We start from the raw sequence: 24,614 nt of genomic DNA, 5'->3' as shown, positions 1-24,614 counted from the left end.
TACGTGAAAATGGTCTTCCATATTTTCGTGTAATTCAAACCACAATAATCACCAAAGATTGTCAAGGCTATAATGGAAGACTCCAAAATGAGTTGAAAATGTTTCATGTCTTTGGTGATGCAGGACAGACATCACAAAATGATATAACACTGTCCTGATATATACGGTTGGTAAACAACTGAAAAGCGGAAACTGCAGAAACAGCAACAATCCTGAACTCAAACGAAATTAGTCCCATTTACTAAAAAGACGGATGGCTAATCAGCAGTCTCAGATCAATCCGGGAGTCCAGCCATCATGTATCTCCCGTCTGCTAGTGAACATCTACTCAGACTCTGTAAAATAAGTGTCAGGGGAGTCTTGCAGCTTTAGATAGCAGCACAATGGCTGTCACAAACACACACCAACATACAAAGGTGCACAAACATGGTCTGAAAGCACCAGGAGGCTGGATGTGATGAATTGAATGGAAAGACTGTCCTTTCCAGCACAGCAGTGTTTCAGTGGCACATCCTGCTCCTGTAGAGAGAGTAAGAGAGACCCGGGCTGATCAGCAGTTCTTAGTTAATTAACACCAGATGTCTACCAGCTGTTGTGCTCCCCCTACCTTTGCACTCTGTACAACCCTACCACATCTTATAGGGGTTAACATGTTTGAAAGTACATATAGCAAACATAGGCAGAAAAGCAATAAACAGTAGGCACACAGTGGATATAAAATAAGATATTTGCCATAGATGCAAGCTAGCAGATATGTATCTACAAAAATTACGTTGAAATTGCTTGGCTAATTAGGGTCAACCTATGTAACTATCTATAATTACACTAATGCACAATAAAACAGATTTCTTTGCTTTTTAGATGTAAAGACACTATTGACCTTCTTGCTGAGTATTTAAAAATGAGTTACATTAAATTATAGCTACAAAACTCAGTAAAATGTAATTTTATGATTGTCATTACAAGTCTATTAGAAACTGCCTAAGATCAGTTAGAATATGTTCTAATATGTTCTAATATATGCAGTAGACAGATACCTGTAGATGGATGGATAGATAGATAGATAGATAGATAGATAGATAGATAGATAGATAGATAGATAGATAGATAGATAGATTAAAACGGTATAAAATAGATTTGTTGTGAGTTTGACTCCATCAGCATAGGACAAATGGAGGGACATGTGCCCATACATCCCACCCACGGGGATAATGACATCTCTCATTTGATTTGACACCCATGCGCCTCAGCAGCCTTGCGTGTTAAAATCCTCTCACAATTTGGAACAGTAATTCATTTCTTAACGCTGTGGAGCCTTAAAGTTTTATAAAGAATACAATTTCTGCTCCTCTCTCTCAGCCGCGATGAACAGAACAAGCTCTATTAATAGGCTATTCTTTATCTGCTCATTAAGAAATCAATAGGATGCCTCCACATTTGAAACAGGATGTAACCTTTGCGCCTGAGACTGATCTGATATCATCAGAAAATCCTCATATCTTGCATGTGTTCAATTACAGCTGCCGCAATACTCCAAAGAGTCTACTTACAGCTGTGTGGGAGCGAGACTGATAAGTTCCCAATTGAGTCAAACTCACAATTAAATCCTTGAATGTCCCACACAGAGACTGAGACAAATCCATGGCATTGTGGCTTGTTTATGTAACATGATTTTAGCATTGGTATGGATGCGAGTAATGCAAGCAAATGAGCCAAAGCGTGTGTAGTAAATCCACACTAAATCTTTTTCTCTTTACTGTGTGTTTCTTTTTGCTCTTTGGAGTAATCCCATCATTGTAGAGCATTTCCAGTGTGGAGCGTTTATCGCGAGTACTTCCATATGCCGTTTACATGCTCCTAGCCTGTTTGCACACAGCTGCTAAGCTATGCAAATATCAACACAAACTCAACACGTCTTAAATGCTAGAAATGAATGCATGATAAATATGTGTGAAGTGAGATGGGCGGTTTGAATGGGAAAAGGGAAGGTGAGGACATAAACGTGAAAGACATTGCCTAGTACATATTAAAATGGGTAACGCTTTAGAATACTACAGTACATCATTAATAAATAACTGCACACGAAGAAATGAACACACAATATTAGGGAGGACAAGAACCTTCACGGCTGAAAAATATAAATCCAGATTCTCACAATCCTCTGTGGGGATTTGCAAGATGGATGCTCAACTTTTTAGCAGTTGGAGGCCCTGAGGCAGTACACGATAGTGGTCTTCCCTAATGTGATATAGTAGTTCTGTTTTCCAGTAAGAGCAAAAAATTACAAAAAAACAAAAACACGTGTTGGTGCTGTTAAATAAGTTGTATAATGCCCACAATCTGCACAGTATATAGCATGCAAGATTTATGAATGTGTAAACTAGCCTTTGGTTAAAGTGATAGTTACTCCAAAATTAAAATGTCGTCGTCTTTTACTCACCTTCAAATGACGACATTCAGTTTTGGCAAACTATCCTTTCACTAAATCTTTAACTAGTCCCTGTGTTGTATAATATCCTTGTAGATGTGCACAAAATCGGAAGCACTAACATGTTAATTCACAAGTGAGCTTAAGGAGTTTTTATTGGAACTTCAAAAAATGGAACACAGCTAAGTCAGGGATGAACTTTAATCTCATGCAGCACAAGAGCAATCAATCTTTTCAATTCAATCTGTCCCTCGGCTCTTGGGAATGAATTCAGCTCAGTTTCATGTATTTTATCCCGTTCCCAAATCAAACAGTCTGAAACGACAGCATTACAAGTGAGAGAAGTATTAACCTCTTTGCCTTTGTGGGTGGCTGTGTAGATCGGCGGTATAAGAACTACAGTCATATGAATAGCAGACTAGATTGAAGCTTGAAGTGTGGGCCATTATTTGCCATAATGAGTGTGCTTTGCTGGACTTAAGCTGTTCTGTTCTACAAGACCCTCAAGGCAGATTTACACTATCTGTTCATGCAAGCGTCCATCTCATCTCAGCCCAGACAGATACTGGAGGTCATTATAGCTTTACTCAGCAGAGGAGACACTGTATCCTTAAGAATAAACATGAACACATTAAACAGATTCAAAATAGCAGAGATATATTTCTGGAGCACAATTGTGCAATTTGACACCATGTATAGATAAACAAAGAACTATCTAACTCATTTGTGTATACAAGTATTTGATGAGGGCAGTCAAAGGATCCTCTTACAGCCCTCAGAAATACACCAGCAACTAATTTAAGACCTTTGAGTGAATATAAAGCTCATTGCAGCCAACTTCATGGCGTCTTTGACCTCCACAATTCGATAAAGTCTACTTAATACATTGCTTTACTCAGTAGCTGAATTCCTACTCACTTCCACTCAATCTGCAGTATAGCTATAGAGATTTGTTTGAGCTTGTGTTTTCCGCTACTTTTATAGTTCAGTGGTTTGGTCAGATGTTGCATGTTTCCCCTTGGTTGTTAATGATATAAGCACCAGCATTGATGTTTGTTCTTTTCCAAGTATTCAAACAAATACAATAAATACATTATCTGTAATGGAATTAAATCAATTCAGAATTGCATATATAAAAGTAAAATGAAAAAATAAATGTATTTTAAAATGGGCATCAAGTGGAGCATTTATTAGTATTACCATGCATAGACTCAACATAGGGCTGGGAATCAACACAGATTTCCTGATTATGATTCATAAGATTTCAATTCAAATTTTATTGGTTCTTGATTCACTAAAATAACCAGTTCATAAGAGTAATTGCTTTGTGATTCAGGCTACACTGATCTCGTATGTTTTTATTCACTTAAAAGAGTCATTGTTCTTAAATCGGACTGCACTGGTCACACTTTCTGCCTGCAACCCACGAGGACCACTCAACAGAAAGATATTGCAATTGTATGTGGTAGACACAATGCTTCTTACAGAATCACATTCAGGACAGATGGTAAATTCACATTCACACCTCAGGCAAGATATAATTTATTTTGCTGTGTCGCTGAAGATTCATCAATGGTGAGTGCTGAAAAATGGTGCAGGACACACAGATACAGGGAACATTCGAACATTATTTAAACCCAAACTATTCTTTCAGCAGAACAAAGTGACATGGATGACGGGAAGTGCTGTACAAATACGCACTCACAGTAAAATCGTATAATAAGAATACCTTTTGGGATCATTAAAATTACGATCACAATCAGTTGGGGGAAATTTACTCAGCCATACTCAACAAAGCAAAATTATTAATGTGAAATAGGACCTATATACTTAATAAGCTTTTAAAAGTCTCTTTGATTATTTTAGTTGAATTGTATTATTAGTACTACACGTTTTCCCTGCTGTCCTCAACACTATCAGAACAGACCTGTGTCGATTTATTTATTTATTTATATCGCACTGCTGTTTCTTCTGTGCACCTGTTTCTGTCTCAATCCGGCTTAGCATCCAGTCTCTTATCTTCACTCTCTGCTTGTTCAAATGCCATGATGACACTGGTAGTGTTGCTACAGTGGGTTAAGAAGCCAGTCAGGTGTCAGGTTTCTCTGCAGTCACTCCTTGTGCTCTGAATCACTGACACCGCACCTCTGCTGTTGCCGATACAAAACATCCCCACGTGTCAGCATTTCTTTCCTTCTGTCATATTAATCTGCCGCTGAGTACATTAAAATGTGACTATGGAGTAAGCACTCGGTATATTGCTGTCTGTAAAATGCCAGCAAATGTTAGATGAGATGAGAAATCCTATCAGGTCAGAAGGAATGTGTGCTGTATTACATTTCCTTATTCAAGGACATAACCTCTAGCGTAGAGCCACGCTGAACAACCTGAGAACGTACAGCACATCCTGTATTAACTAAGCCACTGATTCGCTGATTCATAAAGTAACAAAAGTGACTATAGCTCCATCCAAAATCACATATTCTGAGTAGGTACTTTTTTGTATACTTACTTCACAACCATTAGAAGGTATGTTCTAAATGCATAGTATGAATGTGTGTGGCAAGAATGCAATCCAGACTTATTACATTTGTCATGTTGTCATTGCCATGTGACCAGCGTCGGTTGTGTCGCTTCACTGCCGTTCACAAATCGTTATAGTAAAGTGTGCATTGGATGCACACTTCAGAATCTCGCAGGAAGTAGTCTGTCACTAGGGTTTCGCATACTGTTGAATAGTGTGAATTTTAACATATATACTTTTCACACATTGTTTTTCACCTAGATGGTATAGAGAAGCATGCATATTCAAATGCAGCCTCTCTTTATAAGAATTGACAAGACGGTTGACCCTGAGTGGTCAGCTAAATATCTACAGTGGATCTAAAATATGAATAGTTAATTATAACTAGTTATGGTTAATTATTCATATTTCCCCATGAGCTGATTCGCTACAGAGTCTTTGAATCATTCACTACATCAATTTGTTTAAAAGTGTTCATTTTTAGTAACAAAAGTGACTGTCTTTATAAATGAGTCATTGAATCACTCACTCAACCGATTTGTTCAAAAACAGATTCAGGAAACAGGAAAGAAACAAGTCATTATCTCAGTCATTCATTCAGGGACAATCGTCTGACTTGTGTAATATTACATTTGCTTTATAACTGCATATTCTCCTTTTGTTGTCTGCAGTGCTTTCCAACTGACATATTTCAAAGAAATCATGCTGTAAGTAACACAATGACAGTTTTACTTCCATATTTACTTCTAGGATGTGATGGCCGGTTTTTATGGGATGTAATGATGTGGAAATTAATGCACTGAGTTCTAGTCAAATGGATCTGCAGTCCCTGGTGGGGGCAATGCTGGCATGCCTCCATCAGAGACTGTCTTTGTTCTTATAGTACATATGCAGCATTACAAAATAATGTCCAAGAGTATAAAGGAGAGTTTTTTATGGCTGAATTCTTCACTTTGAAAGGGCCATTCTGAAGCCATAAGCCAGTAAACAAGATTTATTTCTATTAATCTCACAGATCCTTTAAGCAGTGGTTGTGTTTTCCGGTATCCCTGGCCACAGAAAGGAATAGCATCATAGTCCATGTATATCCATTCAAAGAATATCTCCATTCATATAAGCATATTTTGTCATACATTTGTTATGTGTTCATATAAATTCATGTTCTCTAGTTAGTATTGTCATCCATGTTTTAGTGAGTTCCACAGAGATGGTGCTAACGGCTGTATACTTTAATTACCTTTATGTTCAAGTGAGGCATCAGTGTAAATCAACATATTATTGTGGCTTGCAGTGGCACACCTACGGTTCAGAGCATGTGACAGCAAGCTAAAGGACAGAATCACTCGCATCATCAGTCTGAGTAATTATGCAATTAAGAGAGCAACAGAGCTGTATTGATGTTTGCATAGAAAATTGCATAGGGCACCATTTTGTGTGTTGCAGTGTAAATTATTTTAATTGGTGTGGTAAGGTCTCGCAGTTCCTGTAGTTGATATTGACAAATGGAGAACGTCAGGAAATGTGCTCCTACCTCTCCTTATCGTGGTAAATGAATTTGTTATTTACCCATGTGTCATAAACATTAGTTTATTATTGTGCTACAATATAATCTACCTTTCAAAAGGTTGGGATCTATAAGACTTTACTACATTTATTCAGCAAGGAAGCATTTAATTGATCAAAAGTGATAGTAAAGACATGTTCCAAAATATCTCTATTTGAAATAAATGCTGTTTTCTATTCATAAAAAGAATCACAGTTTCCACAAAAATATTAAGCAGCACAACTGTTTTTAACATAGATATTAATAAGAAATGTTTCTTGAGCACCAAATCAGCATAAGAATGACTTCTGAAGTATCATGTGACACTGAAGACTGGCATAACGGCTACTGAAAAATATTTAAAATTGTAAAAATTCACAATATTGCTGTTTTACTGTGTTTTTTTTATCAAATAAATGCAAATAAAGTTTTGAATTGTATATGTCAGATAACTCCACCCTAGACTAAAAACAAAAACTGTGGTTGGTCACTCAATGTAACACTATATGTAACTATAATAACACAGTTTGTTCCTGTCTAAGGCAGGTCTTGGCAAGAATATGTAGCAATGCATAACATACTTTATGCCACAAGACAATACGAAAGAGGCTAGCAGAGAATAGACCTTAAACATGTAATTGACCTTCAGAGAGTGTGAACCTCCTGTCCAACTTTCAAAGGTCATGTTACTTATCTTGGATGATAAGAGATTCATAATTCTGTTCTAGGAAGAAAAAAAGTGAATAGGGTCTTAAATGACTTTCACCATTACAAAAACAGACCAGCTATCCTTATATAATGAACACTTGTGTTCAGGTTAATCTATGAATTTAGCATTAAGAATTCTAAAATATGCAACTTCAGAAAGGAACAGGAATGTAAAAGGAATAGTTCACCCAAAAATGAAAATAATTGTACTCACCTTCATGTTGTTAAAAATCAGTATGACTTAATTTGTTCTGTGGGTCTTCAGTTTAATATGTATTACTGAATGGTGCTAACAGAAATAATGTTACACCTGGCCTAGTTTCAGATAGGAACATACACCTGTCTGCTCACTCCTTATTAAAACCCACACCAATTAGTCTCCATCTGGGGGGTAAAAACTCTTTTCAACCCCAGGTGATTTCCCTATGGTTTAATTAGCAAAGATCTAATTCATAATTCTGATTTATTTTTCCAGCATGTCCATGTATATTATTGGAAGCTGTGACTCAGAAAAGTCCCAAGAGTGAGAATTCCTCAACATCTACCTCATTAGACGGCCTCCGTTCTTTGCTTTCTCCCATTTTGATTAACTTTTGAGTTAGCAACTAAAAATGCTGTGATCAGTGAACTGAAGATCAATGCTGGAAGGCTATTATCAGCATCCACACAACAGCTCCGTTCAGCTGAAAGTCTCTTATTAGGGAGAAATACTTGGGGTTGTGCTTCAATGACCTTTGACCATGTGATGAATAAAATACTTTGGTCATTAGTATATTAACATGATCATAGACAGCCCACGGCATAAAGTATGAGGCATCATACAGCTGTATTTGCTATAATGAAAGCATAACATGGTTCATGTTTGTCTGAATCTGTAGTCTTCAAAGATTAAGATACAGTATGTGTGTATTGATATTGTGCCTATTTACAGCATCAGGGCCAGTGTCCACTATAATGAAAAGCATGCGTAATGGGATATTACTGCACATGCTTTATTACTTTCACTTTAACAGCGGTAAATCAATGGTAAATGGATATTTCATTATTTCTAAATGGCTGCGCTTTATTGAAGCCTCTAAAAATGGACCAAAGATGTCTGAAATTCAGTAAAAAAATATTTGGGAACATGAGACAAGTTGCGCATTAGACTTTGATCTGCATTTTGGACCACACAAGCTTTCCAAAAAATCTCATGTGAAAAGCAAGCAGATTTACACAGGGTTCTATGTTACTGAAGTCTAATTAGCAGAGACATAAAAGAAAGTCTGCTATATGGCAACAAATCAGTTTTTCTCAAATGAATCTGTTTTTTTTCCTTTCTTGGTTTTAAGCAATGTTCTATGTGAAGACAGTTTCTTGTTCTGTCAGAAACATTTTTTTTTTTTTCAAAATACATTTAAAAGGGTTTAATAAACACAATGTTGATTAATATGGCTCAGAGTCTTCATAAATATCTCAGATCAACACAAGAGCCATCGTAACTAATCCACATCAGTCTGGGCACCAATTCCAGTTGCTGCTATCTCTGGCCTCAGCCTGAATTTTGTGGCTGGCCCTTCAGATTACAATCTGCAAACTGAAAATAAATGGAATGGTGGAAGGAGGACAGGTCTTGGTGCTGGTTTTCAGTGTGACATGGCTAGCCTGAGGCTAGCCTTTGAATCTCTAGTCAGTGCTGAGCTAGTACGCTGAAGACAAGACTCTCACCATCAATCACATCTATCTCGGTGCAAATGACTTAGACCTACTTTACTTACCCTTACTGAAAAAATACTCCCCTCTAAATCAAAGTGGGAATAGCATTTCCTCCATCTCCTTCTGGCTGATTAGGTTATTTAACAACGCTGAGCGGAGCAATGTATAGAGCTGATGCATGCAAATGCAGAGATGTTCATCTGTGTACATAGCACCATGGGGCCATGATGGAGCTGTTCACTATGTCCAAGAATTATGATTAAATGTTTAAGAACTTCATCGACAACTTGTGGAAAACATATACATAACTATATAATCAAACCTCTCAATGGCAGTGACTGATTAGACAGATCTGATTAAATAGACAGAGACTGCCAGACTATAGACCATGATAGATAGACAGACAGAGAGACAGAGAGGCAGACAGACAGACAGACAGACAGACAGACAGACAGACAGACAGACAGACAGATAGATAGATAGATAGATAGATAGATAGATAGATAGATAGATAGATAGATAGATAGATAGATAGATAGATAGATAGATAGACAGACAGACAGACAGACATATGGATACAAAGATGGATAGATTGATAACTACTGAGACAGACAGGCAGACATACCGATAGATAGATAGATAGATAGATAGATAGATAGATAGATAGATAGATAGATAGATAGATAGATAGATAGATAGATAGATAGATAGATAGATAGATAGATAGATCATACAAAACTGCCTTTCACTATGAAAAACACTGGAGACATTCATCTGTTCATTTGGAGGACAGTTACTACTGGTGTCAAGCTTGCACTTTTTAGTCTTCATCTTTGCTGAGATCATCAGGTAAATGGGCTTTGTGAATATCAATAATGACCTGTCAGGCCACCTTTCTTAGCAGCGTTCTAAGTCATTACTGGGACATGTACAAAGCGGGGGCCAGCGGTCAGGAAATTTGTGAATATATAAGCAGGGACAGAAAATGAGCTGGACGGGGCTTTAATGCGTTGTGCTGTATGCATGCTCTCAGGTCTGGGAGTGCATTCCAATTAGCTTGTTCAGAGCAGGCGCAGCAGAAGTATCAGCATTCATGAAAAGTTGCTTTATCAACTCCATCTTTCATTACTGAGATTAAAAATCCCCGGGCCATGTAACTCCAAATCCTCTTGTTAGTGATGGACACTGCACCATCTTTTCTGCTTACAAACTTTGGGAGGTTGACTGAGGTGACTCTAGCACCTCTGAGAGACCACAACTATTTTGGCAGGTTCTCATCACAATGGGATGGTAGTTATCGACATGCAGGCATTCTGTTTACAGCTGGTTAAGTGTGGGTTGATGCATAACATTGTCAAGGCCACCCTGTCATCCAGGGATTGATTATGATGTGTGTCAAGTCAAGTCACCTTTATTTATATAGCACTTTTAACAATACAGATTGTCAAAGCAACTGAACAGCATTAATTAGGAAAATAGTATGTCAATAATGCAAAATGACAATAGTAAACACTCATTTTTCAGTTAAAGGCAGTCCAACATTGAATTCAGTGATGTCATCATCCAGCTCAGTTCAGTTTAAATAGTATCTGTGTAATCAAGTCAACGATATCACTGGAAATGAAGTGTCCCCAACCAAGCAAGCCAGAGGCGACAGCAGCAAGGAACCAAAACTCCATTGGTGACAGAATGGACAAAAAACCTTGGGAGAAACCAGGCTCAGTCGGGGGGCCAGTTCTCCTCTGGCCAGACAAAACCAGCAGTTAAATTTCAGGCTGCAGCAAAGTCACATTGTGCAGAGGACTCATCTGGTTCCTGTGGTCTTGTCCCGGTGGTCGTCTGAGACAAGGTCTTTACAGGGGATCTGTATCTGGGGCTCATCTAGTTGTCCTGGTCTCCGCTGTCTTTCAGGGCTGTGGAGGTCTACTGGATCCGGGTGACTGCAGTGACCATCTGATCTGGATACAGACTGGATCTGCTGGCAACGGTGACCTCGGAATAAGAGAGAAACAGACTAACATTAGCGTAGATGCCATTCTTCTAACGATGTAGCAAGTACATCGGGTGTTATGAGAAGTGTTCCCAGTTCCGGATGACCTAATTAATGCAGCCTAAAAATACTTTAACGGATTTGAATATTAGAAGCGTATCAGTGAGTTATGTGGAAACCAGGTTAAAGAGATGGGTCTTTAATCTAGATTTAAACTGCAAGACTGCGAACAATGTTAGGTAGGTTATTCCAGAGTTTGGGCACTAAATAGGAAAAGGATCTGCCGCCCGCAGTTGATTTTGATATTCTAGGTATTATCAAATGGCCAGAGTTTTGAGAACGCAGCGGACGTAGAGGACTATAATGTAACAAGAGCTCGTAACAGTGTGTGATTTAGACTGCGTTATTTGCCATTCTAACCTTGTTCTTCTGGCACTTTCAACAACTACGACTTTTAAAGCATTTTGTAGGTGCAAATACCACATAGTTTTAACTATTACCTGACATAAAATCAACCTAACATAAAATTTAACTATTTTTATTTCTGTATCGCTCCTCCTACCCTCCTCCCATTTTTCCTGGTCCCACCTCAGAAGTCTTTACCCTTTAGCTGTATCTAACAATTACAACCATAAACATTTTTGTTATACCATAATCCTTTGAACTAATATTATATTTAATGTAAAATAAAATAGTAAAATTATTTTTAATGATTAACTAATTTCAATGACCGAATGCATAATAATCATATATTTTTTTTATTTCCACCCCATTACAAAAATTCCTAAAGATTGTAACACCCAAGAAGTGACATTATATGGACATTATTTGCAGCATGACATGTAAAAAATATATAATAATAATAATAATAAATTACATTTCCTTTTTTTTTGGCAAAATTTGCTAGACTTTCTCTAGTCACAGCTCAATTCAAACTAAATGGGCACCCCTCTTTCTTTCAATCCTGTTATACATTTTGTTGTCATATTTTATTTCATTATATAGCCTACATTTTGTGTATAATTACATTTAGGGGTGTGCGATATATATCGTCTGCGATAATATCTAATTGTTGTTTTAACGATGTGCGATTTGACATTATCGAGTATATTACAAAAACCAAACAAAACACACCTACAGAGTGCACACATATACATGACGTGAAGTCTAGTAGGTTAGACTAGTGCACGTGCACATTTAGAGTGTGTTCTTTTACTGCGTGATTCAGTCTAATAAAATTCAAGATATGGGGCAGAAAATGTATATATATACAGGGCTGTACGTTAACTTTTTTTTCCACATAGCACTGGTGCTACAGAGGTTGAAAGTTTTGTAGCACAGGCCAAAAAGTTGTAGCACAAGTATAAAACGTCTGTTATCATGTCTGAAAACAAACACAAGTAATGGAGTTCATCACTTAAACAGGCACTGATGTTCCATACAGAGCACAAAAAATACAAACCATCACAAAAATTGTTTTAGACAAAGTTTTCTTAATTTGCAAGAGTGCAGAAACATAACACCTCTTACTCCTGAACAAAATATAAAATAAAAAAGAATGGCAGACATTTAGGCCAAAGTAAGTAAAGATAATAATCTTTGTCATTATTTTATCTAATATACAAAGAAAACAAACAGTGCTTCATTTTTCAGGTACAGTACTTAGCAGTAAAATTCAAGAAATTGAATGTACAAATATAAAAATAAAACACTATATACACTATATACATCAATTATACTTTTTTTAAAAGCAACTGACTGATGATAAGTTCATCAGTCAAGAGCAGTGAGCAGATTCTTTCTGTTTTGTTGTTTTATTAACATTAAAAGAATAGTTCACCAAAAATGAAAATTATGTCATCTTTCTTTCAATTCTGTCATAGTGTTTAATTTTTATACCACCATTTACTCAAGTTGTTTTAAACCTTAGTTTATTTCGTCTGTTGAACATAAAAGTTCTTTTTGAAGAATGTGGGTAACCAAGCAGTTGCTGGTCCACAGTGACTTCCATAGTATTTTTTTCCTACTGTAAAAGTCAGTGTGGACCAGCTACTGTTTGGTTACTCACATTCTTCAAAATATTTTATTTTGTGTTCAGCACAAGAAAGAAATCAATACAGTTTTGGGACACAATGTGAGTGAGTAAATAATGACAGAAATTAATTTTTTTGGGTGAACTATCCCTTTAATGACAGTCAGCAGCATGTTTAGTAGCTACTGTCCCTTTAAGAGCTGCACGCGTTTCTCTCTCAACTGTTTACTTTCATTTTAGACATAACCAACTGTGTTTATATGTAAACCTTGTGTGTTTTTGACAGTGTTAGACACTAAATCAATCAGACGCGAAAGACAACTTAGTCCAATAATCAGGCGCTTTTTGACAGACTCTCAGTGTGAGCGCACTTCATGAGTACGCGCTCAGAAAAAGCGCATGCAGAACAGCACGTGAATTAAATGTTTAACCGGTATTGCTTTAAAGCAGATGGAAATGGTGTAGTTTTGTGATTGCGCATAAGTGCAGTGTCCCGTGAGAGTAACTCTACCACTGAGCTAACAGTGATGTGAATGCATGTGGCTTATGGCGTTGTACATTTTATTGAGACGGAGGGAGGCGCCAGAACTGCAGCTGATAGAATGTGCGCTGTAGCAGAAACAACAATATTTCTTCAAAAGCAGATCGTGGAGACATTTTAATCGCCCACAATCAAATATCGTCATATCGCACACCCCTAACTACCAAGTATAATCAATCTCACACACACAAACAAGCACAACGAAATCACTTCACACTATTAAGCGGCTGTGTTATGAACATGCAAGACTGTATCGCAAGCGTGCTACAGTGGTAAATTTATTCATCACACAGACCAGTTATTTCGTAGCACGTGCGACATATATGTTAAATCATTCCATGTCCCTCTGAGCTGCATTAAACAGTGTGTAAATACATCTAAATGCCACTTGGGATGCAGCTTCTGTGTTTCCTCTGCATTGCAAAGATATATTTTGTTGATACTGATTTCATTTGCCTGGTAAAAGCCCAAAAGTCTTATATTCTAACCGACTGATTAAATGTACGAATTTGACTCAAAAGATGATCCACACTTTTAGAAAAAAATGGCTTTAAAAAGGTAAAAATGCCCATAAAAGGCAAAAATCAACTTAAACTCATTGAAAAAAGATTAGCTACTTTCTATCACTGCTGTGAACTGACCACCACACAGAATATGAAGAATATCAAAAACATTAGGAGTCAGCTGTCTACGATAGTCCTTAAGATGTCAGCACAATAACACTCAGCAAAATATCGTCTAATTATTGTTATCGATAAAATATCAAGATATCTTTTTTTTGTCAACATCGCACACCCCTAATTACATTTGTTTGATATTATTTAATGGGTAACACTTTATTTTAAGAACCAATTATCACTATTAACTAGCATTCATATTACTAACATATTGGCTGTTTATTAGTACTTATAAAGCACATATTATGGCTTATTTTGCATGACCATATTTTAGATCCCTTAATGCTATCCCATACATTAACTTAACAACTACTAACAACTATTTACTAACTATTAATAAGCAGCAAATTAGGAGTTTAATTGAGGAAAAAGTCATAATTTATAGTAAATCAATAGTGAGAACTGGACCTTAAAATAAAGTGTGACCATCAGGTTTATAGCCAAAAATGCAACAGGGTAAAATAATACGGCTGCAAAACTTGTAAACCACATATAAAATGAATAGAAAATAATCAGCCCTTTTGATATTTAGTTTGACCTCCTGAGGTTGACAATCAACATTTTCTGGAGGTCAAAGGGAGAGTTCACTTAAAAATGAAAATTCTGTCATTATTTACTCACCCTTGTGTCAACCTGTATGACTTTCTTTCTTTCTAATCGTCTTTGATTACCATTGATTTGGTTACCAGTTCACACATTTACTTTCCATTGTATGGACAAATAAAAAGACAGAGAGAGAGAGATTTCTCAAAATATTTCATGATGGCGAGTAAAGGATAACAGAAATAACATTTTTGAAATCTGTTATTTGAAATTTCCATTTGTAGACTTTCCCTTTAAGCACCCCTTTCACTAAAAATACAAATAAAAAATTAGTTTTATACCCTATTTTGTTCCCTATTCATGGTGCCTTTTGCTTAACTTCCATTGATCAGTACATAGCCATTCAGTGGATGACATGTCCGTTTGTCCTTGTCCTTTTGTCTTCTTGGGTCACTAACCCTGAATTAAAAATTCAGCATATACACACAGAGTGTGCCTAGTCTGTGCGTGTAGAGACTGTCTGTGTGATTTCCAGGGAGCAGCATTATTTTGGTAAAACAGGTCTAAGGCTCTTGTGCCGCACAGAGATGAAGACTCAGCATCTTGCATTTTGAGACAGTTTAATATTGAATCTCTAGACTTGATGAATCTATCTGTCAACAGGGTGACCACAGTGAGGTGAACTGGCTGATGTGCTGTTAGTATGATAATAAGCGAAGATAAACTCATTAAACATATATTGCCTGACAGTCACAGCGAAGAACAACATAATAACAGATCAATGATGTCTGAAATTACATTCAAATGTGCATCTACTGTATTATTTGGTAGGTTTCGATTCGACTGATTATATTGTTAGATTTACCTTCACTGAATTGGTTGAAAAAGAAAAGATGGTTTAAAAGATTCTGATTGGTCAACTGTGGTATTCATCATTATTCATTATTTTTGCATAATGATGCTAAACAGATTGTCTTCTTTGGCAACTATTCTCTTATACTGTCTCATATCACTCCATGGTCTCCTTCATCTCACATGATAAATTAATTTCACTCATATCAATATTTAATGTCCATGTATTTATTTGCCAAGTAGTCATGTAATAAGTGGGATAATGTACAGTCAGCCTTTCATTATTGCAAAATAAACCCTTTCCGGATGATATGAAGACCTTAATGATGACTGATTATATTATTTCTACTAATAACTGATATACAAACTGCAAACTGTTTTTCAACCACAAGCACTCCTAACCCTTTATTTCTGCTTAATATCAGAAAACACACACACACACACACAGGGGCCATGCTGCTCTCAAAAAATCAACTCTCTCTCTTCTCTTCAATTTTTCTGCCTCCAGAGAAGCTAAAAATACACTGTCGCTACTGCAGTCAACCAGCATTTGTGCTACAGCCTACACACACAGACAGGCTTGGTTCAAGGCACAGCATCATCATACCCAGCTTTCATATGTGTCTGGAGGGGTTTCAGTGATAATAGTTTTATAACAGAATTATTATTTTCTTAGGAAGAGGTTTGGCACAACGGGCACCTGACAGCTAATTCATCTGTTCCTGTATTGCAAATATTACCACTGAGATTAAAGGAAATTGAGAGCAAGCAAATGCCGCTCCAAATGCAAAATTATTCATTTATCAGCACTGGATTGCTCTACTATGTATTATTTTGTGATTTGGGACCAAGAAACATTCATCCCTGTAACAGTTGGACAGGAGGTGGAAGAAAGACAGCAAAATAATGGTCTCATCAACTATACCTTGTCTTCTCTGAAATTAACAGACAGAAGCTGCAGTTTGTGTATCAAAGATGTCTGTTTTTTGTGTGTTTTAGGAACTTTGGACCTCCAGCATGGGATGCTCTGGGAGCCAACAGCATGGTGGATGACCTCCAGCATGCGGCCGTCACAGCTGGACCTCACGCTCGTGGCCATCCGTCATTTGTAACTAAGGGTGAGAAGTTAACAATAATAATGTAAACAATAATAATGAATAATAATAACTTTGTTTATTTATTTATAATACTAATTTATGTCATTTTTTTCGGTATGTGAAGCTTTAAATATAATATTAAAAGTACTAGTAATAATAAGAATAAGAATATGCTTCACGTGCCAAATAAAACAACAACAACAACAAAACTACATTATAAACTAACATGTATGACTCCTGTACGCCCAGAGGTGTAGCCATCATTTCAGAAATGAGGGGGACAGAGGTGACAAATTTAATAATACTTTTTTTTTATCTAATTGACCATAATAATAATAATAATAATCAATAATAAAAAAAATGATTCTCTCTTACTTTTAATTGGCTAAGAAATCAAATTCACTGCTGGACAGTAACGAATAAATTGTATTCTATAATATTTTTGCCTGTATTTTCCTAATGACAATTTTATGATTGGTTAATATACTATAACTATATAAACACTTTAAAAAAATTATAACAGAATAAGGCAGAAAATATATTTTATAGTTTTTGTACTGTAATAAATTATAAGTCAATTAGCACGGTGTCATTCATATACTTTATTTATTACCTGGAGATTACTTGAAAAACACACATAAAATTGTCAATATCGTTTTAAATGTATTGTCTTTACTCCTAGGTGCACTAACTAACTAACTATTATCACTGAAACCCCTCCAGACACAAATATAAAAAAGTGAGGACGTTTCTGCTTTTTATTCAGCTAAGCGATAAGTTATTGCTATGAGTCAGACTTCTGCGCGAGAGCGCCCTCCTCCGGCTTCGAGTGAAACAGAGACACTGCAGGAGAGTTCAGCGCGCTCTAATGTTCACATCGTTTTGGATCTGAATAAAACGTATCCAAAACGATGTGGCTATTGTCTCTTTGAATTTAAATATAGATTTTTTTACATTTACGTTTTATTAAAAGTGTCAAGGTAAAGACACTATTACAATCGGCATCCATCAAAACTGCTGGTCTAGCGATTAACTGGTCAGCGTTATTCGAGCGAGAAACAGGTCTTTGTTTATGCTCTTGTTGTTAGTCCTCCTGTGGTTGACTCACAGTTATTTGGGAGATATGGTTTCTGAGCAGAGCAATAATAAGATATGGCCAAATAGGGACTACTTTGATTGTCAGTCCATTAGCACAGCTCTTTATGTAGAGCGCTCGTTACGTGATTGAGATGGCCAATCAAATCAAAGAAAGGCGGGCTTTACTGTTTACGGTTTGAATTCCTGTCACGGTGAAGGTAAGATGTAACGTTAGGTTCCGTAGCTAAACGTTTAATATTTGACGTTTTACGATATAAATGTTAAATGACTGACAGCAATATCCAGTGGAGCAAACTCCTACACTTTTATCTTTTGTTGTTGTTGTTTTTGTGGTTTTGAACATTCGAAAATATATACTGTACTATAATTTAGGAGACATGACATGCGGGAAAAGATATATCGTGGCCACAAATTAAGAATTTCTTCCCACTGACTTATTTATTTGTTCTCTAGTTTTAGTTTAATCTAAACTAAAGAGGGGGGGGGGGTGTGTCTACACATATACACAATGTAAATAAGATATTATATCTGCAGTTTAAATTTAAAAAAAAGCTTGTTTGCAATCAGGGTTAGTTGCTTAGCCTATATCCACCGCCTCAATGGCTGGCAAGTATTTCAATTTAGTTGAAAAATCGCTCCTCTTAATAACATTAGGATCACGTCCAACATATGTTGTGATTTTCTGTTTATACCTTCCTCTTGTAATAGTGTCTAAACCAGTACAGTACGGACTTTCCTCCATCTCATCCCTTCTGCTTTTCACTTCTTGTCCTCCATCTGAATTTTGCCCGTCTTCAGAATCACGTGATTGCAAACAACCTATTGTAACATTTTTTTTTACATTTTCCTTCATAACTCACAGACTACTTGAAATACACTAGTCATCTTTTGATACAAGAAACAAATTTAGCTGCACTAAGTAATCCAATTGATATAATTTCTCTAATAACGACAAGATTATAATATTAAATTAAATGCAAGAAGTCAGTGTTACAGTTGCCCCCTTGTAAATCAAATTCATTTAGATGTCAGGCATCATATGCATTCAAAAATCATCATATGCATTCTATTTTTGCAGAAGACTAGGCAACTATTCTAGTGGTAGCTAGATTTGAATGATTTAAAACTATTTTATTTCGGTTACATATGTAACCCTCGTTCCCTGAAGGAGGGAACGGAGACGTTACGTCCCATCGCTACAGTTGCTGCACCACCGCTGTACGGCCGGGGCGCGCAGTCTCGGCTCCTCAGCGAAAAACTGATGTGTGTTCGCTCTCCTTTTATACCTGCACTGCAGGGCGGGGTGCGCGTGGCGAAACACGCGTGTGTGTATATATATATATATACACACACACACCGATCATGCATAACATTATGACCACCATCCTAATATTGTGTTGGTCCCCCATTTGCTGCCAAAAGAGCCCTGACCCGACGAGGCATGGACAGGTGTGCTGTGGTATCTGGCACCAAGATGTTAGATCCTTTAAAGGTGCTGTATGTAAGTTTTTGACTCTACTAAAGCATAAAAATACCATAATATGTTTGCAGATATTTAAGAAACATGCTAAGTTAACACAGTTGTTTATCTGAAAAACAATGCTACAGTCAGTTATTATACACTGCCAGTTTACCCAATTGTATTTCGGCACCCCGGGTTGCCAGTTGGCAGGAAACACAGCGTATTTCATTTCAGGCATGGAAGCTGGCAGACGAAATGGATCAGAGAGGGAAATAGAACTTTCTGCCCACCCTAAAAAGCCTCAACATCCATCCAAAAAACGTTATGATCAACAACGGTATAATAAAAGCAGAATAAATATTGGAGATGCGTTTGACAGATGGCTGTTGGTGTCGTCAATCTGGCAACCTGCGTGTGCGTCAAGTCTGAGGAGGAGGGACCGGGTGAAAAAAACCTTCTCCAATATTTTCAATTTGGACTGCAATACCTAGTTCAACCACTCGGTGTCAATCCTACATACAGCACCTTTAAAGGGGTCATATGATGCGATTTCAAGTTTCCTTTCTCTTTGGAGTGTTACAAGCTGATTGTGCATAGATAAGATCCCTGAAGTTGCAAAGACTAAAGTCTCAAAACCAAAGAGATATTCTTTATCAAAGTTAAGACTCTGCCACGCCCCCCTAAAACGGCTCATTCTAACACGCCCCCACATATCTACCTCACTATGTGGAAATATTAGCATAATGCTGCCCAAATGTGCACGCAAAGAAAGAAGGCGTGGTTTCAGGAACAGCAGTAGTTTTGATGCAGCCATGTCAGGGAGACGCTGTGTATTTCAGTGCGAAAGCAAAAGCACTTTATTTGGCCTTCCGGAAGTAGATGCAATTAGGAATCATTGGTTAAGATTTATTTACAACAGAACAGCACAACCCAGATGTTCGAATTTGTGCAACGCATTTTATGGACAACAGTTTTTTTTTACTTACAGGAGAGTGAACTGCCTTTTAGAAATCATAGCACGTCAGCTGTCTTAACCGCGGCTTGTGTACTGCATCATCACTGTGTCTGTCACGCAACTCTGTTGCCCTTTCGGGCTTGAACTGATGGTAAAACTAACGACATTATTAACTGTCTTGATATTTACTTTGAAAGCTGAAGCTCGCGACATTTCCGACGCGTGCTTGTGGTGTTCGGCCAATCACAATGCACTGGGTCAGCTGGCCAATCAGAGCAGACTGCGCTTGTCAAAGGAGTGGGCTTTGTTGAAAACGACGCGTTTGAGAGAGGCGGGGCATAGAGGACCTACAATTATGTCCAGTATTTGAAAAATAATGTGTTTTTTGAACATTAAAGCATGTCAACATATTCTGTTACACCAAATACACAAAAAGATTATCTTTAAAATAGCATCATATGACCCCTTTAAAAAAATTTACATAAAACATATTTTGTGAAAATATGTTTATTTTCTAACAGAAAAGTATGTCAACACAGACAAACAAGGTGCTTACACTGGGCCATGTGGCTCGTGGGCAATTGTAACGCAATATTACAATTGGCCCCGATGGTGCAGCCATGATAAAATTTCATATGCTAGCTAGAAATCTAATATAAAAAATTATGATAGTCATTTTGATCAGCTAGTACATTAATTCCCTGACACTTATGAGGTTCCCACATATCTTTCCATTTATATAGTCTGCCCAACTCAATCCAAGCATAGTGTCTGACTCTCTTCATTTCCCTCTCTTAGGTAATGACCAGGCATAGAACCAACCCTGGAGATGCCGAAGAGAAGAGATATTCTTGCCATCGTGTTGATTGTGTTACCATGGACCCTCCTCATCACTGTGTGGCACCAAAGTGCAATTGCCCCTCTGCTTGCCATCCGAAAGGGTACCAGTCTCTCTTACACATATAACATGTTTTCAGTGCCAATTTTGTTATCAATCCAAATTACTAATTTCTGCACAAAGCCTAATACATTCTATGATAAACTCAGCGTGTCTATTCATTTGTGCTCATTTGAGTAAGGTCATGTTAGAAAAAAAATGGCATGATGTTATTCTCACTGAAAAATTATCTTTAAAATAGCTTTAAAAAGGTGGGGCTAAACAAGATTTATCTTCTTGCCACTTGAATACAAATTAGTTTTCTTTCTAAACAACTACAAAACCGTGAGTTAACTAAATATACTTTGTCTTTCAGCACAGTGTGCTTTCATTTCATGTGACATAAAAAAAAACTATTCATGTAGATTAACACAAATCCCACTTTGTAACACATTAGCTGAGTTTCAGTTCATGTGCCTCACTTTAAGAGTCCTCTGACTCCAATGAAATTACCCAACAGCTTTTTATTTATTAAGCTGCAGAAGATTTCTCCAATAAAATCATACTCTGAGGAGCATTTCTGGTGGCTTTAAGTCAAAATTACTTGTTTGCATGTCTACAGCTATTTTAGCACTTACATTAAAACATGTAAGTGGATAAATCACATACACAAGCTGTACACATAACCTGTTATTTATGGGGCATTTGGGGCAGTCTAATGGCTTCACGACAATCCATCAGTCACTGACCACCTCTAGCTCAAACTACAGGGAAATACAATACCCAGCATTTGAAGATCTATATATCCATATATAATGCATGTCAATACCGTCAGCTTATGGAGAATTGCAGATGTGTATTCATAGAAGTTATCATGAAGCAATTAACGTGAGTTTGTATGATGCCTAGGAGGCAGTGAACATCTGGACTGTTAATGGAGTGTGCTAATCTAATGGTGCTAAAATGTCTGAAGTGAGAGCAGGGCACTAATTGAACAATGATAAAGATCTGATATGTGAGGTGGCACCATGATTTCTGCCCTTAATGAGCTATCAGCAGAATGTGCTGGAACTGCCCACACCATCATTTTGTGAAAATATTCTGGGGGAAAAAAAATAATATATTTGGTAACACTAGAGTTGTGCGATTAATCGAAATACAGTTTCAATTTCAATTTCATCTTCCACCGATTATGAAAAATGCAATAATCAAGATAAAACTATTAGTTTGCCCCATTCCGCCCCTTTCCAGCTGTGCGCTTTCACTCTTCCATAAAAGCCCAAATTTCATGTGCAAATCAGTAAAATCGTGTAACGCGGCTTTCGCAAAATGGGATGTGCTTGATTTATTAAAGTTAAAAGCGCGAAAGAACTTGTGCCATTCCTCAGGAGGCTTTCTGTGCATGCGCTCTGACATGGAACAGAACACGGACATGTAAAGTGAACTTTTAGCTTAATCTGCATGCCTAAATGGTCAAATCTTAAAATAAATCACTCACAAGTTTTGGTCATATGGCCCACTCATAATCGTGTTAAATAATCGTGATTATTCGTGATTGACCAAAATAATCATGATTATGATTTTTGCCATAATTGAGCAGCCCTAGGTAACACAAATTATTTCAGCAATATCATTCCAGCATGCTCATTTAAGAGATTTAACAGAATAGTTCAGCCAAAAAATTTAATTAATTATTTCTTCCCTGGAACAAAAAAAGAGACATAACACACTATATTTGCAACCAGTTTTAAACCTAAAGTCTTCTAGTTTTCTAAAGCCATCTGATACTGATGCTTGTCCAAGAGCATTGTGCATCACTATACAGACACCAAAACCACACTACAGAATCTTTATTGCAGTGTGGCCTGTAAGCTCATTACTTTCACTGAGAAACCTTTGCAGTCAATAGACTGACATGAAAGGTATGGGAATTTAGCTCCAACCCCAATTAAACAAACCTCAACCAGCAATTTAAAATCTTTGAGTGGATTACTAGAAACTTTGAGGGAGGCAGGGGAGGCATAATTTTAAGGTGAAAATGGGAGGACGACGATTTAATGTTAATAAAATTCACAATTCATTTCAGTTCATGTCTCAGAATGTGTATTTTTTGTTTGTAATTTCACAGTTGCAATACCATAACGTGAAAGCGCCGCTTTTTTATCGCGAATGTGTCAAATCTGCTGATGTAATTGCAACCGCTAGGTTATAGAGAAGGGGAGGGGGAGGCGGGGGAGCGCGGAGCTCTCGTGCCTCCGTTGGTAACAAAAATTAGTCGGCTTATTAAATGGCGCAACAAGCAGCTCTCTTTTAACACAGACTTTTAAGAAGGGATGGATGTTAATGTAGAAGCCCAATTTTTATCACAGATAGGTAGAATGCAAAATGTTTCAATACAAGCATTTCAGTCAAATGTAATTTATGCAATATTTCAAACCTTTAACCCACTTGGGAAAATCAACCCATGGCAACAGTTTAAAAGTAGCCCAATTCTGTGGACAAAACGCGGACTTGGCAACCCTGCATCCAACAAGAGCTACCGGCTCCGTGGGAAAAGAGGACATATGGTCACCCTAATTTATTGCTAATCGATGTATTCTTTTTAAAGTAGCATATAGAACATATTTTCTGCCTCATTCTGTGACAAGAAGCCTCATCAGATCACAAAAGGAAGCATTTGACTGGTGTTGTGGAGTAAAACGGTTATAATTTTCTCTTTTGTTGGAAAGAGATAACAGGTTTAGAAATGTAAATACAAGGGAGGTTTAGCTTTAGGCATTTTAATTTAAGCATGTTTAGCTTAGTTAACGGAAGGCTACCTGCTGCCGTCAGAGCAAGTGTAATTACTGCATTCACGTGCTCCTCGGATGCTCTCATTTCCCGAGTTGTGCTTTTAAGTCGGAATGTGAAAACAACATGGACACTCGCGTTACTACAAAGATTGGTTGGATTTGTATTATTAGAGCTTTCCGAATTGAGTTCATGTGCATTTTCTCAGTTGGGAATTTTATTTTTTCACGTGCGGTGCCGCGATGATGTTTCATACGTCCGTTTCGGAGAACCAGAGGACAAATATTTCAATCGATTGCTCAGGCATGGCACTGAAATCTGCGTTTGGATTCGGTTCAAATACATACCGGTTACATAGGTAACGGTGCCATATTGGTACGGGGTTTTGGTACCCAACCCTAGTTTTAATATGCATAACGTCATCTGCATATCATTTCCATGCAGTGTTGCCAACTAATTTTCAGGGGAAGTTGCTAAAGGCAGATCCGTTTGTTGCTAAAAGTTGCTAAATGTCATTGTGATGTCATTGCGTGATGACGTCATTGCATAACCATGACACAAAACAGCGTTTTTACACAATGAGATTACTCAAATCTCAGTGAAAAATATATATATTAAATGTTATTTGTTCATAAAAATATTATAAACATAAAATATTTTCATTTGTAAAAGTAACAGAAGCAGCACATCTTTATGATCAGATTTTTTTTTACAACATTGAATTGTTGAACAGTTACACATTTTATGTATTTTAATATTAACTAGTAAAACTGCACATTCTGAACAATTATAGTTTTAAGCA

General features: G+C 37.0%; 1 protein-coding gene across 2 annotated transcripts in view; it reads left to right on the top strand.

Annotated features, from left to right (window-relative positions):
* LOC107560151 (galactosylgalactosylxylosylprotein 3-beta-glucuronosyltransferase 1) overlaps positions 1-24,614 on the top strand; it is a 100,748-nt gene that overhangs the window by 49,622 nt on the left and 26,512 nt on the right. For both annotated transcript variants that reach the window (XM_016244241.1, XM_016244240.1), the window contains exons 3-4: positions 16,533-16,651; positions 20,944-21,086. In XM_016244241.1, the coding sequence (XP_016099727.1) occupies positions 20,975-21,086 (112 nt within the window). In that variant the 5' untranslated portion in view covers positions 16,533-16,651; positions 20,944-20,974. The remainder of the gene's footprint in view (positions 1-16,532; positions 16,652-20,943; positions 21,087-24,614) is intronic.

Source organism: Sinocyclocheilus grahami, unplaced genomic scaffold, assembly GCF_001515645.1.
Source record: "Sinocyclocheilus grahami isolate Dianchi unplaced genomic scaffold, SAMN03320097.WGS_v1.1 scaffold712.1, whole genome shotgun sequence".
NCBI classification, from domain to species: domain Eukaryota; kingdom Metazoa; phylum Chordata; class Actinopteri; order Cypriniformes; family Cyprinidae; genus Sinocyclocheilus; species Sinocyclocheilus grahami.
This window is presented reverse-complemented; position numbering and strand designations above follow the sequence as displayed.